The sequence below is a fragment of the Charadrius vociferus genome, unplaced genomic scaffold (assembly GCF_000708025.1).
Source record: "Charadrius vociferus isolate BGI_N301 unplaced genomic scaffold, ASM70802v2 scaffold61, whole genome shotgun sequence".
Lineage (NCBI taxonomy): Eukaryota > Metazoa > Chordata > Aves > Charadriiformes > Charadriidae > Charadrius > Charadrius vociferus.
Window position 1 is genome coordinate 16,544 of NW_009646945.1, and position 15,077 is coordinate 31,620.

Sequence of the window (15,077 nt, forward strand, 5' to 3'; positions counted from 1 at the left end):
ATGAATTTTTATGTTGTTTTCAATGTTCATCATCGAAAAATTTTGAGTAATCAATTCTAAAACATTTGAAATGTTTAACAACTGGTACCCCATGAAACTAAAAATAATTTCTGTTGAATATCAGGTTTAAATTAAAAAAAAAAATCCAGTAATTAAAAGTTTGTGCAAATAAGATTTTGACAGTAAAGAACATATTCTCCAACGTTTATGCAAGAAATCAAACACAATTTGATTTTTCTTAAACAGGGGAAAGCAGTAGATCATGCATGGTAATATTAATTGGTGATACTGTCAGGTGGTTTTAGGGATGTTAAAATGCATATTTGGCTTTAACAGGCTGACAAATTAACAACAGCTGCCTGGTTAAGTCAGGTGCACTTTCACTCATAAGTTTGTGGGCTCTTTTACTATCAAGGCAGTGAAAAAGTGAGCTGTCAAAAATGGTGGAAAGCAGTTCAGAACTGTCATTAAAATTAATTTCTGCTTATCTGTAAATAAGCACATCTATTAAATTTTGTGTCCTAACACTTGATGTTGTATAATACATTTTTAACCTGACAGTGTCCCTAAATTATCATGTCTGTTTGCTTTCATTTTCCAGCTGGGTTTTAATTTTGCATGCGTTTCAGTGAAATATAGTATGCATAATAGTTACTTCCTGGAAGCATTCTGGGGCTGTCTCTGCTAGTGTTCTCCAAAATGAGCAAGGTAGTGGAATTTATTTTTCTCTTGTGGAGGTTTGTTAGCTAATGGATAAGTAATACAGAAATGATCCACTTTATTTACATATGCATATGTGTTTTTCAACTTAATGTTGTTGGAAGAAGAGCTATAAGTAACAGGGATCCCTTCTTTTTAATGACAACCCAAACAACTCCAAAACTTAGTAAAATTAAATATTTCTATTTAAAAAAAAAATAAAAATTAAGCTCTGGTTAGTTTGGCAAAGCAATTTGTAATGTGTAATGCTTTTCCTTAGTTTATCATAGGAGCCTCTGTGAAGTTGTTTTTTTGAAGTAATGCCAATAGAAAGTGGAAGTTGTGCATCTGCTCGCCAAGCAAAGCAGAAACGTAAATCACACAGTCTTTCAATCCGAAGAACCAACAGTTCTGAGCAAGAACGGGCAGGACTGCAGAGAGACATGTTGGAAGGGCAGGTAAGATAATACACTGCTGCTTGGGTAATTTCCTTAACTTTTTTTAATGAGGAGTTTTCTATGCAAAGAAATTAAATAAACCTAAGTAATGAAAAATGTGCAGTAAAGCTGCAGGAACAGCAGACTTTCTTGGTTTTAAACGCTGACTGTCTTTGGAGACTGTTGATGTGGATGTTAACAGTGTTTCAGACCTGTGGAGCTTTTTATTAGCTTTTGTGTATTCTTACATGAATTATAAAACCATAGAGAAATACAAAGAAACAGCTTCTTTATTTCACTGCACCTCCAACCTCCCCCCTCCTTAAAGTTGAAGATTGATTCTTGGTTTCATAAGTTTGAATTTGGAATAGTAGTAACACAGGAATATGAATAAACCAGACTATTTGTTATTATTACTCTGATAGGGGAAGGTATTAGTGGAAATGCTGTTCTGCATTCCTTTCCATTAAGTAAACAAATATTGCCTGCTTGACAGGCGTGAGCTAACTTAAATTTTTGTTCTTTTAATTTGGCTGAAATGAAGGTGTAATCTTCTGTGTATTAAACTTAAGGGAAAGAACAACAACTATAAACTTCTGTAATTTTCTTAAGCATGTCAGTCTGTGTAGTGGATGCAATCTGGAGCCACTTGGAGTGCTTCACCTAACGATATTGAGATTAACTGTTGGTGAGGTTCCTATAGGAAGTGTTTGAAGTAGTGCTGCCGAAGAGGAGCAAACAGCAGTTTGAAAACTATTTACTGTCAAATTTAATACGCAATGTTAATGCCTGGCAAAGATGATGCAAACTTTATTTTTATCAGAGAGGTGTTTAGAAATACTGGCAGTGTTTGGCTACGAGAAACCTCACTTTTTGGACTCTGCAGATACTCTGAAGGGAAAACCTTGTGTTTTCTCAGTGTTGTGATAGATTATTTTTTTTTTAATTGAATCTATTACTCAGTTAATTACAGCGTTAGTTTTCTGGGAACTAACAGAGCCCAAGTCTTTCCTTCTAGTCACCTAGAAGTCAGATAGTGTAAGTACTTGGATAGAAAACTATTTGTGCATTTTGACTGTTACAGCCTTACTTTAGGAAAGGAGTGAAGGGCAGCTGAGAGGTCAAGGCATACTGTCACTTATGTGCAGTGAACCAAAATTTTAAGCTGTTTTGGTATTTCTTATCAAACTTCATAAGTGTATTATGCTGTAATGTTTTAAATGTTTTATGTATCATCCTATTTAATTTTGTTGACCTTTAGCCTTGAACAGCCAGTAGTAGATTCTAACGAGTAGGGAGTATTAATGTCTTTTCGCAGTGGAGCTGTAAACAGCATGAGATCTAGAAAAGTACTTTTGCAGAGAAATAGATAACATTATTACATGGTATTTTAATAGAGTAATTTAAATCATGCCAACTTTAAAGAGACTAAAGGAGTTGGATGCGTTTTATTATGCTGGTTACTTTAGGACAGATTTAGACTTGCTTATGTTTTCAGGCTCTGAGAAGTGGATTGAAAACCTTTCCTACATCTCTCTTTCTGTTTTGAAAGTTGTAGGAGGATAACTTAGTTTCTTTCATAACCTTGCTGTATGGAATTATTTGGTAATTGGATTGGAAATAATTCTTCTAACTGCAGTGTCTCTCTTAATAGTGTTTCATTTGTATAATATTCTTGTTTGATCAGTTTTGTTACAAGTTGGTTTAATCGGGATCTGTTTCATGTTCTGGTTGACTGTGAGTGCATGAACAAAACTACTGTCTCAAGGGAGAGGCAGATAAAGGTGCAGAAAGGAATATCCTAGGGGGACATAAGGAGCATGGCACCACTTCTTTCAGCACAATGCCGTAGCTTATATAGCAGCTGTGAAACTGGTGTAAACCTGAATTATGCACAAAGCAGATGTGCTCTGTGTCATGGTTATTAGTGGTTTCTCTTGCTCTTCTCTTTAAAACTGATGCTCAGAAATAACTTACACAATCGGGATCATTATAGGCTTTTCTAATTGTTTCTGAAGACAATCATCTTGACTGTATGAACCAAAATGTGAGATTAAATTCTGGTTGTTTAGATGCTGACTTGGTGGAAGGCTCATGCTGCCCTCTGATGGCTAGTAAGCACACGATTTATCCTAATTCAGTTTATAGGAATGGAACCAATTTCTTTTGGTTTGGGTTTGCTGGAACACTTAAGAACAAAACAAGCTATAATCATCCTTAGACTTGCATTGAATAATGAAGTTCATTTGAATTTGGGTGGTGTCCTGTGCTCCCATTCCCACTCCCATGGGAGTTTGTACTCCCATTCTAGTAATGCTGCTTCTGTACTTCTAGACCTGAAATAGTAGTTTGTGCTATGGCAGAAGCTGACTCAATTTTCTTTTTTTGCTCATAGCTGATGATTTCAAGATCTTGAAATTACATACTTTTGCTTTGTTTATAAAAAGCAGATGTTGCTGATGGGCATGTTCCCTGTAAGTTTGATAGAAGAACGTTGATATGTTGGTAATATGGTATACATGATACAGTATTAATTTCACTTTGAAATCTGGTAATTTGTTTCCTTGCATAGATATTTTTCAGTTTTTGAATAGAGCTGCATTATTTACAGGTTTGTCCAGTAATAAAATGTTGTCTTACTGAATTCTAAGATGCTGGGTTATATATACTCCAAAGGAGTAGCTGAACTTTTTTCTTCATTAGGCTCAGTTAAGTGGAAACTTCTCTTAAAAAAAAAAAAAAAGTTTATAGCTGGCTGCCTAAATAAATAATAAATGCAGTAAGTCAACTTACATACTGTGGTCCACCAGCAACTGAAGAACAGAACAGCTTTAGTAGAATTTATTTGGAGAGGGAGCAAGGACAGATCTTCCTTTGATCCATACTTGTAAAGCATTAATTGATTATAGTTATTAGGCTAACGTGCTTTAAATTTTAAGATGTTTGTTAGTATTAGGTACTCAACATACTGCGGTCAGTTGTCTTCTGCTTTACTCACTGTCTGCTCAACAATGTTTGATAACAGAATCATTGATACAGTGAGAACCTTGCCTCTCAACAGAAATCCTTGTTTTGGATATGGTATATGTTTGTTCAGGGGAAATATTGTGCTGATCTCTGTTATACAGGCAGATGAATAAAATCTAAATAACTTGCCAACAGAAACTTGTGGTCAAGCTTGGTATTAAGCTCTGATCGTATGAATCCTGTGTTAGTGGTTTTATGACATACTTGGTTTTGTGCCTTGGAATTGCTATGGAGCTTATACTGAAGAAAAATATCAGCCCTTGTCTGTGAATTTCCTTCAGAATACTTTCTGTGAAGAGGATATGCTTGAATAATATCTGGGGAGGGTAGGATTAAAAACTCCAGTTTCCTTTACACTTAGTTACGGTTAGTGACAAAAGTAGGTAAATGTTAAAAATATGCTTGCTGGGAGATGGAGAGAACTGTTGAAATCAGTTTAAGATTGAAGGGTAACTACACAAAATATTTGTAAAGAAAAATATAAACCCTGATATTTTCCCTCCTAGGATTCTAAACTACCATCTTCTGTCCGGAATACGCTCCTTGAACTTTTTGGTCAAATAGAGCGGGAGTTTGAAAATCTGTATATTGAAAATTTGGAATGTGAGTATCTATTTTTTCCAGCAACATATGAATTCTTTGGATTTAGGGTATAGTAGGAATAATTGAGATGCTTATGTTGGATAGTGTACTTAGCATAGTTTTTCTGTGAGAAGTTTAAAAATTGTTTTGAACTTGTAGCCAAAGATGGGGTTTGTGTCTTTGCAGGAAAATCACTTTCTTAGCTCTTTGACACAAGTAGTGAGAACTGATGAGTGTCATCCTCCTTGACTCTCGGACAAAGAAAGTGAAGTAGCTGTCTCCTTGTCATTGTAGGCTCCGGTATATACCATGTTAATCTGGCAGTAATTCTGTTCAGCCATTGAAGTTTGTGGCTTTTTTGTATATTTACAGGCTTAATTTTAATGATTTAATATTAGTAAATAAAATTGAAAAAATGTTTTACTTGAAAAAGTGTAAAATGTGGTGTTTCCGGATCATACTACTTAGTACATTGTGTAGCCAGCACCTGCAACTGTTCATGAATTTTGAAGTACAGCACTCAGATAAAAACTCCAGGTGTTACCTACACAGAATGTGTTTTGTTTAATGACAGTGCAGTCATATGGTAATAATGTAAGTGATCCAGGGTGACGTAAGAGGATCCATAGTAAGTAACACAGGCAGTTATGCAGTAAAGCCTCTGCTCAATTTTCCTTGGTGGATTTCGGAAGTTGTGTTGCGTGGCTTCGCTTCTGAGTTGTGGAGTCTGTCTGGTTTGGCTACAAGTCAAATTTTTTGTCACACCTAATCTGTTCCCACAGTTAAACCAAACACTCATGTTAAAAAAAACGTTCTTGCGTGCTTTTTGAAAATGTGCTGGTTTTTATTCTCTTAAAACCTCAAGATGGTGTAGGTTAAATGCTATCATCACTGCACATTTTTTAATGATACTTCTCACAATGGAGTTCTTAGCCTTCTGCTGAGAAGTTGGCTGGTAGGAAGAAAAGTAGGGATTGTCCCCTGCTGCCCCACTTCAAAAATGTTTGTCAGAAAACAAGTGGTAAATTTGTTTGTACCCTCCAGAGTATAACTATTTTCCTTCCATTCCACTTTTGTTTCTTCTGCATCTTCAGTCTTCACCTCACAGTTCTAGTTCACTCCTTTCAGGCAATTCTTGTATGTGCCTGGCTTGTTTGTTTCAGTCATCTGTTACTAAAAGCCTGTCTCTATTTACTTCTCTTTCATATTGTCTTTGTTTTATAAAAGTTTAGGTGTATGCGTCTGGAAACACAGAAATAATCTTGCTTTGCTCATTTCAAACAGTTGGATGTGATATGCAAATGTAAACTGACTTTTCCAGTGCTTAGAACTGAGACTTCTGTGAATTTCTCAGAAATGGCAAGAAGCATACTCCTGATGGGTCATATTCTCCCACATTTCAAACCTTGGGCGTGAACGACTTTAAAAAAGTCCTAACAACTTGTGGAAAGACAGGTCTAGACTTATTCTCAAGAACAGTGAAAAACCGCTTGGTTAAAGCTTCTCAGTAGAATTTCACTTGAGGAGAACACTTAAAGAATATCAGCCCAGATTTTGAGGAAAAATGTTCTTTATAAAATGAAGTTGAGCAACTTTAAACGAGCCCAGCCACTGGAAATCACTTATGAGTACCTAATTTGTTTTAGCTATGCCGTCACTCTGTCTTGTGTTGAAATGGCACTGGTGAGTATTATAAATAAGTGACAGAAAAGCATATTCTTGTTACAAACACATGGTTTGTCCGATGTGCAATGAAAATGTTTTGATCATATTTAATGTTTCTAAAACACTTGAATGTAAAATGTATGTGTCATTCTAAATTTTTTAGTGTATTTCAAGGGACAAAATAATACACATTTGCTGCACTACCTTTCTTAGTGAAACTCTAGCAGTAGACAGATATTCCTACTATTTTGTGATTAACAAAATCTTTTGTCAAGAAATTACATACTAATTCTGTGACTAAAAATATTTATGGTACTGCAAATTTTCTGTCCTGTTGGACTTAATTCAGTACAGGTGTGCCATGTATTTCACAGAAGCTGTTTTGTTAATCTTAGTCACATTTATTAGCAAAAGTAACAGTAATTAGAAGCCACTAATACTTTCCTTGGAATCTGGGTCAAGGTTGGTCTCTGGAAAATTCAGCGCGAGTCTTGGTTTATGTCTTGGGGAGACCTGCTTTTATAAAATCACAGTTGATGTCTTTTCCTGTCCTTAGCTTAAAATAGATTACTTACTTACCGTAACAGTTTTTAAATAGTATGTTAATGATACTGATTTTCTTGTATTAATGGGAATTTTTGTTATTGTTAGTACGTAGAGAGATTGATACACTTAATGAGCGTTTAGCAGCTGAAGGACAGACAATTGATGGAGCTGAACTGAGCAAAGGACAACTGAAAACAAAAGGTAAGAGAACCATGAAGAATCCTGAACTAGTATTTTTGAATTTACTGTTTTTATACTGAGCTGGCCAAAACGTAGAATCTTATTGAAAGGAATTAATACCAGTTACTTATACAAATAAACTAATGCTGTATTTGAAATATCTTCCTTTGAATTTATTTGTCTCAACAGCGAGTCATAGTACCAGTCAACTTTCTCAGAAATTAAAGACAACTTACAAGGCATCTACTAGCAAGGTATGAGACAAATTAAACCTCTACTCATCAATGTGTACTCATGAGACTAACATGACTGTCTTTATGTTGTAAATTGTGGTTTCTTTAGGCTGAGTAGTGCTGTTCTTTAAGTTAAACCTACATCATGAGGAACAGTATGTTTATCTTGGATTCATCAGTTACCCATTACTTCAACCACTCTATATGACATTTTTGCAGTAATTGCTCATCTTTTTTAAAGAATGAATGTTGGAGGGGAGAGCGTGTGTGCACGTGTATATGTGACATTACTCGTTTGTGAAGAGCTAAGAAGAATTACTCAATTTCATGAGGGAAATGGAGAACTTAGTAGGTAGTAAATTTCTGAATAAAGATTGGGGTATTGCAGTTGAAATGGGGATTTAAGCAGGCATCTACATATGTGCTTTTATAGTTTTGGTTTGTTTATTTTATTTTTTAGCTATGAGACTAGAACAGTTTGTTTCCTTTATGTTGCAAGCCTTGCAAATTAGTAGCTAGTGATCTTTTTGCCTGGTATCTTAGCAGAGTTACCCTTTCATGTGCATCTGTCTGGTATTTTTGTTTTTCTCTTTTTCTCCCCTTTTTCAGTTTTCCTAGAGAGTTTACCTGCTGCTTTTTTTGCCCTGTCTCAGGGTCATTTCATGATACTTTATTAAGGTTAAGTGAAATGTGAGGAAACCGCAGTGGGATCTGGTATGTGAACCAACTATATAAGAAGCTCTATGCTGACCTGTGTTGCAGGCTAATGAGAGGTTACAGAGTGACTGTAGGTGTCTTGGAAATGCCATCTGTTAAGTAGTCTGAAAGTATGAGAGTAAGAGTAGTGTGGTGAAAGAGATCTAAGTTACTGTGTTTTACTTGGTCTCCTTTCTATTTTATTGTTTTTCAAACTTTCTTTTTTATTCTGATGCATAGAGGTGCCTCTTCCTTTTTCTTAAGAGTTAATGACTAACAAATTCTTTAATGAGCCCACTTAAATAGGGATAACATGATATTAATAGGGACAATATAGTATTAGTACACCTACTATGTAGTTATAAATTAGTACTTTATGTAGTGTAGTGTTGGGGTTTCTGTTGGGGCTTTTTGTTGTTGTTTTGTTGTGTTTTCTTTTTTTCTTTTTTTAAGGCTGGTGTTAAATGCTTGTCTTCTTTTACTTGCTTGCAATGTAGCGCTCATATTCTTTCCCGGGCAAGGCAGGCGGACCTCGCAACTTCAGCATGGGAAGCTGGGAAGTATGGGGTGGAGACTCCTGGGTAACTGCTTTGCTTCATGGTGTTCGGATGTGCATGCACAGCAAAGTAGTCATGAGTAGTGGAACATGAAGAATTGAATACCTTATTATAGACATCGTACATAACTAGTTTATCAGTCGATACTCAACAGATGTTTGAATGTGCTGGTGTATTTCTTACCACAACTCTGAATCAGAATTTACTGGAGGGCAGAGAGGAGAGATGAGGGAAATGACAAAGTTGAGAGCATCTCTCTCCAGTGTGTTCTTTGAAACCTTTCTGCATGTCATGGGAATGGCTTTGGTTCAATTGCTGCGTCCTTCCTACACAGAAGAGTCAAAGCTGCAACCTTTTGTCTCTTGACTTACAAAGAGATTACAGCCAAAAGTCAGGAAAGACTGTATTAAGTTTCTAACAAATTAATCTTTCTGTCTGTATCCTGACTGGATGCAGTTAGAATTACCTAATACACTATCTTGGAAAAGGACATTTGAAGAGTTTTAAGCGTTCAACAGCTTTGAAATTCTTATGTCTGTATTTTTTATGAGCATTGACTGAACAATACTGTTCACCAAAAATGGGTTGTGTTTCAAACTCAGTGGGGTAGTGGATCGCAACTTTTCTCTTTAGCCCATCCTTTATAATGTTACTGTATGCCCAATTTAAAACTTGTCAGAAGTCTTTTTTTAATCTTTTTTCCCTGTGGGTGATTAGAAGAGACTTAAGTTTTACAAACCAATTGTTTTGTGTAGTTGCACATGATTATATTTTTCTGATTGCCAACCAATAGAGTTTAGGTTTGTTCTGAAAAGAGCTTTCAGTATTTGCCTGTTGTGAAAAAGCTGATCCCTGACTGCTTTAATACTGGTAAAACATGCTAAGACTGAAGCTGTTCATTTTCTTGGGAAAAATGCTGAGGTAAACATACTTAATATGAGTCTTTCATAGAAGATTCTCGTACTTCGATACTTTTTGTCCCTTAGCTGAGTTAGAAGTATGAATATTAAGTTGACAAACCTCATATCAGAAAAGGATGCTTTTAGCAGCAGATAGAGTAGATTTGGTGTTTGGTAATGTAAAAATAATTTTTTGTATATGTTAATGGACAAGATCCTGTAATTTAACTGTAGTTTGTAGATGGAGGAATTGCTGGGTGAAATTCATGTTTTGATGTTAGCAAGATGTTATTGCTGATGTTAACAGTCTCTGGGTATAACAGCTGTTAAGACATCAGGAAAACATAAACAGTTTATGCAGAATCCTAAAATAAAATGAAATTATATAGCTCAGTCCATCATGAACTAACTTCTAGGATTTCTCATTCTTTTGGATCGGGAAAAGGACTCTTAGAGCAAGGTATTTTTTCACCCAGCTGTTGAAGGGAATAAAACTTTTTGGAAGGTGTAATTTTCGACCTCACTGCTTAATGTTGCTCCACAGGAAATTCTTTTAATCAGTCACAGTGTAATGCTGCTGGACTGGTCCTGAGTTGACCAAGTTTTCATTCTTATTTCTAATGTGTCCTGTTTGCTTTTGCTTAAGAGACATTTTTACGGGGTGTTTCAATTTGTTTGCCATGCAGTTGTTTCCATTTGTATTCGGTTTTCAATTGTTCACATGGTAAACAGTTGTTTTCATGGTGTTTCAGTTTGCAATTTTCTGTTGTTTACATGGCTAACAATTGTTTTCTTATTAACAAATCTCTATAGAAGGAAGTACGTGAAACTATATGGATTTAAGAAAGAGGACAGACAAAACAGAAACCCGCTCAAGATATGATTGCCCACTTATTTGCAGTTGTAGATGATAATCTGGGATTTGCTGAAATTATTTTAAAAACTTTCGGCAGTAGAGAGGCATCTTTTTAGCAAGTTCTATGTTATTTAAGTATTTCCTTTCCTTTCTTGGAAGATTGTTTGTGTATGGTTAAGGAACCAGGAAGTTCAGCCTGGAGAAGAGAAGGCTCCGGGGAGACCTTATTGCGACCGTCCAGTACCAAGGGGGCCTACAGGAGAGGTGGGGAAGGACTTCTTACTAGGGCGTGTAGTGGTAGGACGAGGGAGAATGGCTTTAAACTGGAAGAGGGCAGGGTTAGATTAAACATTAGGAAGAAGGTTTTTGCTTTGAGGGTTGTAAGGCACTGGAACAGGTTGCCCAGAGAGGTTGTTGAGGCCCCATCCCTGGAGGTGTTCAAGGCCAGGCTGGGCTAGTGCGAGGTGTCCCTCTCTGTGGCAGGGGAGTTGAAACTCGATGATCTTCAAGGTCCTTTCCAGCCTAACCATTCTATGATTCTAAGTAATCCAGGGACTATCTAGTTTATCCAATTATTGGTATTTGAAATGAGGGACAGCAAAAAAGAAAGAAGAAAAAAAAAGAAAGGATGTGTAGAAAAAGTGTGCATTAAATATCTATATCTGGATATTCAGTGTTAGGTAGTGTTCTTGAACTCTTATCTTCTGTGTGTTCATTCAAGACTGCTAGTACTCCAAAAAGAGTTTTACAGTCTTGCTGTTAAATGATCAATGAAACAACTGCCCAGCAGTTTTGGAAAATTTGTGCTTGTTGATGAGTAGGAGATTTGATGCAACATTAGAAAGACAGAATGCAAGCATAGTTGGAGTGTGGGGCTGAGAGTTGAAAAACTTCAAGTTTGGAATTTGAGCTGAGCGCTATATTGGACCTTAACTGTTTACTTAATTCTGCTGTTCCACTTCTCATACTTGACTCCATTTAGTTTAAGGGCTATATTCCATGTGAAAGTTGCATCTGTAGGATTGTATTCAAAGCCTATGAAACTCTGCACTATGGTTGAACTAATAATCTTTGCCATTAACCCATTTTCTTTTCAATGCATCCTTAATGATTGTTCCTTCTGCTGTGAAACCAAAATGCATATTAGCTGTTAATTTGGAATTCATATAGGGCATTATCATTTCATCATTGGAAAGTTGACATGCTTAGGATTTGGAATGCTCTTGCAGATATTCTTTAACTTTTAAAAACCTTTTCAGAAGTAATTTGCTTTAATGACATATTAAAGACCTGTTTTGATACGAAAAACTAATGGGATTTTAACCTTAGTTTATTGTATCTGAAATGTAGACTTAATTAATTTTCTAACTTTTACTAAGCTGTAGATAAGTCTTAATGTGATTTTTGTTGAAGCATTAAAGGTTTTGACTTAACTGGTCAGATAGGTACCTGCCCATAATTGCATGCAGAGGAAAACACTGATAAAGTCGTCTTTTTGTTTCAGTTTTAACAAAGCTTTTCAGACAGTCTTTCTCAAAGCATAGTTATGACCTTCAAGACTTGTGGGGTAAAAATAGGGTATTTTTAACAGTGGGTTTGCTCTTACTGGAGTAATTTTTCACCACTCCTGATTTCATCTGCCTCTGGAAGTGTTACAGTGAGACAATTTTTTTTTTTTTTTTTAAGTATTGCACTCCCCTGTCACCTGAAAGTGTAGAATTTCTGCAGTTAAGTTCCTGTCTGTATATATTGAGTGTTTTCAGCCTTCTTGTATTATAGTGCCTTGTAGTTTTACCATTTTTGTTAGACTTCGTCCTTTCATTTGGTATTATTTATGCACATACTAATTTGGTTTTAATGAGTCTTCTCAGTTTTCCTCTAACAGCATTGACTTTGAGGGAATGTGCTTATCAAATGTTTAGATGAGTTTGACGTATCTTTAAAAAAATGGTTTGTTACACAAATAAACTGGCATATGCTCTTGGATTAATATTTGATTAGCTTTTTGCAGTTTTGAAGAAAAACAGCAGTGACTGTTTTAAATGGGAATGTTTCTGGATTTTACTAGTTATCTAATAAGTAGTACATTTTTTTCAAAGACGCTACACTAGATAACATGGATCATCTCTTAAGTTATCAGATGTGTCCTTTGGGAATAGTCAAGAAAAGGTTTTTTTGTTGTTTTTCTTTTTGGTGTATTTTTTGTTTCATCTGTGGTTTTGGGGTTTTTTTTGTTTGTTTGTTTAAAAATTATAATCGTATACTCAAACTGAACGGGAAGTGCACACTGCATTTGTATAACTCATTACTCCAATGAGGTTGTGTTATTGTAGTACAGAATAGTTTATCTTGCCTTTTGTAAAAAGGAGGGGTTATTAAAAAAGAAAAAAAAAAGTAATTGAGGTGCATTTTCATCTGAACTCACTTTCCAACCACCAAATGTCAAGTTCTTGAAAACAGTGAACTGTCAGAACACTAAAGAATCATTATGAAAAAGTTAGTATCTATTTGTATTTGTGAGATAATTATGTAATCTTGGGTCAATGTGGAAAAAAAATGTTGATCTCTCTGCTATTTCAGATTGTATCCAGTTTTAAAACCACAACATCAAGGGCAATCTGTCAACTGGTAAAGGAATATGTTGGCCACAGGGATGGTATTTGGGATGTCAGTGTGGCGAAAACTCAACCCGTGGTGTTGGGAACTGCATCTGCTGGTAAAGTTTTGTGTTCCTTGAATCTTTAGAAAATTCTGTTTTAGTCCCTCAACTATAGCAAATGTAGATCAAAAGCATACTGGAATACTGAGCTTCATACTGAAAGATTTGGTTTAAAGAAGTTTAGTAGCTGAAAAATTCTTAAATTGATGTTTCCTTGAAATGCATTTAACCCTTAGAAGGTTTGGGCATCCATGTTGATCTTTCTAAAGTATGTGCTGGTTAACTTCCATGCAGGTCATGCTCTCCTTAGTCAGCTGTAGCCTGTTGGGCGGTGTAAATGGGGGGGATTTGGGGAGCTGCTTGCTTGGAGAGGTCTCTCACGCAGAATGCTATACGGCTGTATACAGAGATCCCCACAGACTTTCTATCATAGGGTTGTTTAGTCTTTGTTTTATAGAAGCCCTAGACTTGGTCATAGTTTGCATATTCTTACATTCATCTGTCTTTTGCCTAAGGATGTAGGGTCAGCTAAAAATCTTAATTTTTCGTTCTTATTAACTTACTAGATTCCTTCCTTCCCACTTGAGAGGGAACAGGTACTAATGAGTAAGTCACTAAATCTATTATGATCCAAAAATCAATGTAGAGGCTTGTGTGGTTTTAGAAAACAATTAGTGAAATAAACCATAACCAGTTAGAATTGGTCAGTTTGAAGTGACAGTTCTTTGAAGCTGGACCAGAATCTGAATACACTTACTGGACATAAATATTACGGACTGGAAATCTCTGCTTCATAAATGGAACTGGTACTATTTTTATGTGCCCACTGAAAGACACATTTTGTCTTTGTGGGACATCTTGTCTTTGTCCTGATTTAACTTGGAAACAGCCATTCCCCAATTCAGCATTAAGGTTCACCCCACTTACAAATACTTATATTAATTATTTATTTGGGGTGTGGCAGGGTAAAGGAGTGGCATTTGGAGTGACTTCCTTTACGTAAGTTTTTGTAGTGCTCTGCGGTGACCTATATGCATTTGGGACTTCTGTGCAGCAAGTAAGTAGTTTGTGCATAGACCTCCCGTTTGTAGTGACTGCTGGACTTTTTTCACCGCTGAATGTTTCTGCGTTCTTTCTCTATCTCATGATGCACAGTTGGAGCGTTATACATAAGTATATAACCAAGTTAGCAAAAATATCAAAAGCAGAATTTGCCTTTCAATATGTATGGCAGATTAATGCAATTAGGACAGCACTTTTACTTTTTTGGGGAGCCGTGTATTAAGTTATGGTGATAGGAAGCTTTTATATTTTATATATAAGGTGATAATCAAGAGGATTTGGTCTGTTCTACGTTTGAAATCTATTTCATATGGTATGCTCTACATTTGATGATAACATATTTGTTGAATCGGTTAAAAGTGAAAAACACACATTTGTGACAATATTTACAGCGACTTTTTCATCTTTATAGATCACACTGCTTTGCTGTGGAGCATAGAAACAGGGAAGTGCCTTGCCAAGTATGTAGGGCATGTTGGATCAGGTAAGATAAGGGCATGTTGCGAACTGGAAACTGGGGGAGGGGGAAATGTGTTTTGGACAACTACAAAAATGTTTACTGTAGTTTCACTTGCAGGTTTGCCAACACCATTAACAAGTCAGTTGGGAAGTTCCACTAATCTTCATACAGAGGATGTTTTGTAATATGATTCTTTCCTGGAGAGGCTATTAAGACAGTTCTGTAAATGCTAAATCAATAAACAAGCCCATATAAAGAAATTTACAGGCACAGTTGCAATACTCAGAAGTTAAATGTCAGAACTCATTGAGCTCTCGCACATATGTAGAGCAAGCGAAGCTTATATAATCAGAAATTAGCTGTTTTGCAGGATCTGTGTTATATTTGGGATACAAAATACAGATGCTGGTTGAACATCTATTTGCAGTTCTTCGTTTAATACATGATCCTATATATAATTTGTTGCATAGTATTAAAACCTTGTTTTGGAGATAGTTAATTCAATATAGGTATTTGTCT

General features: G+C 35.8%; 1 protein-coding gene across 1 annotated transcript in view; it reads left to right on the forward strand.

Annotated features, from left to right (window-relative positions):
• Positions 1-1,019: 1,019 nt before the first annotated feature.
• Positions 1,020-15,077, forward strand: part of WDR37 (WD repeat domain 37) — a 35,741-nt gene continuing 21,683 nt past the window's right edge. The window contains exons 1-6 of the mRNA XM_009895084.1: positions 1,020-1,157; positions 4,670-4,766; positions 7,062-7,157; positions 7,326-7,390; positions 12,958-13,093; positions 14,511-14,582. Of these exons, the coding sequence (XP_009893386.1) occupies positions 1,020-1,157; positions 4,670-4,766; positions 7,062-7,157; positions 7,326-7,390; positions 12,958-13,093; positions 14,511-14,582 (604 nt within the window). The remainder of the gene's footprint in view (positions 1,158-4,669; positions 4,767-7,061; positions 7,158-7,325; positions 7,391-12,957; positions 13,094-14,510; positions 14,583-15,077) is intronic.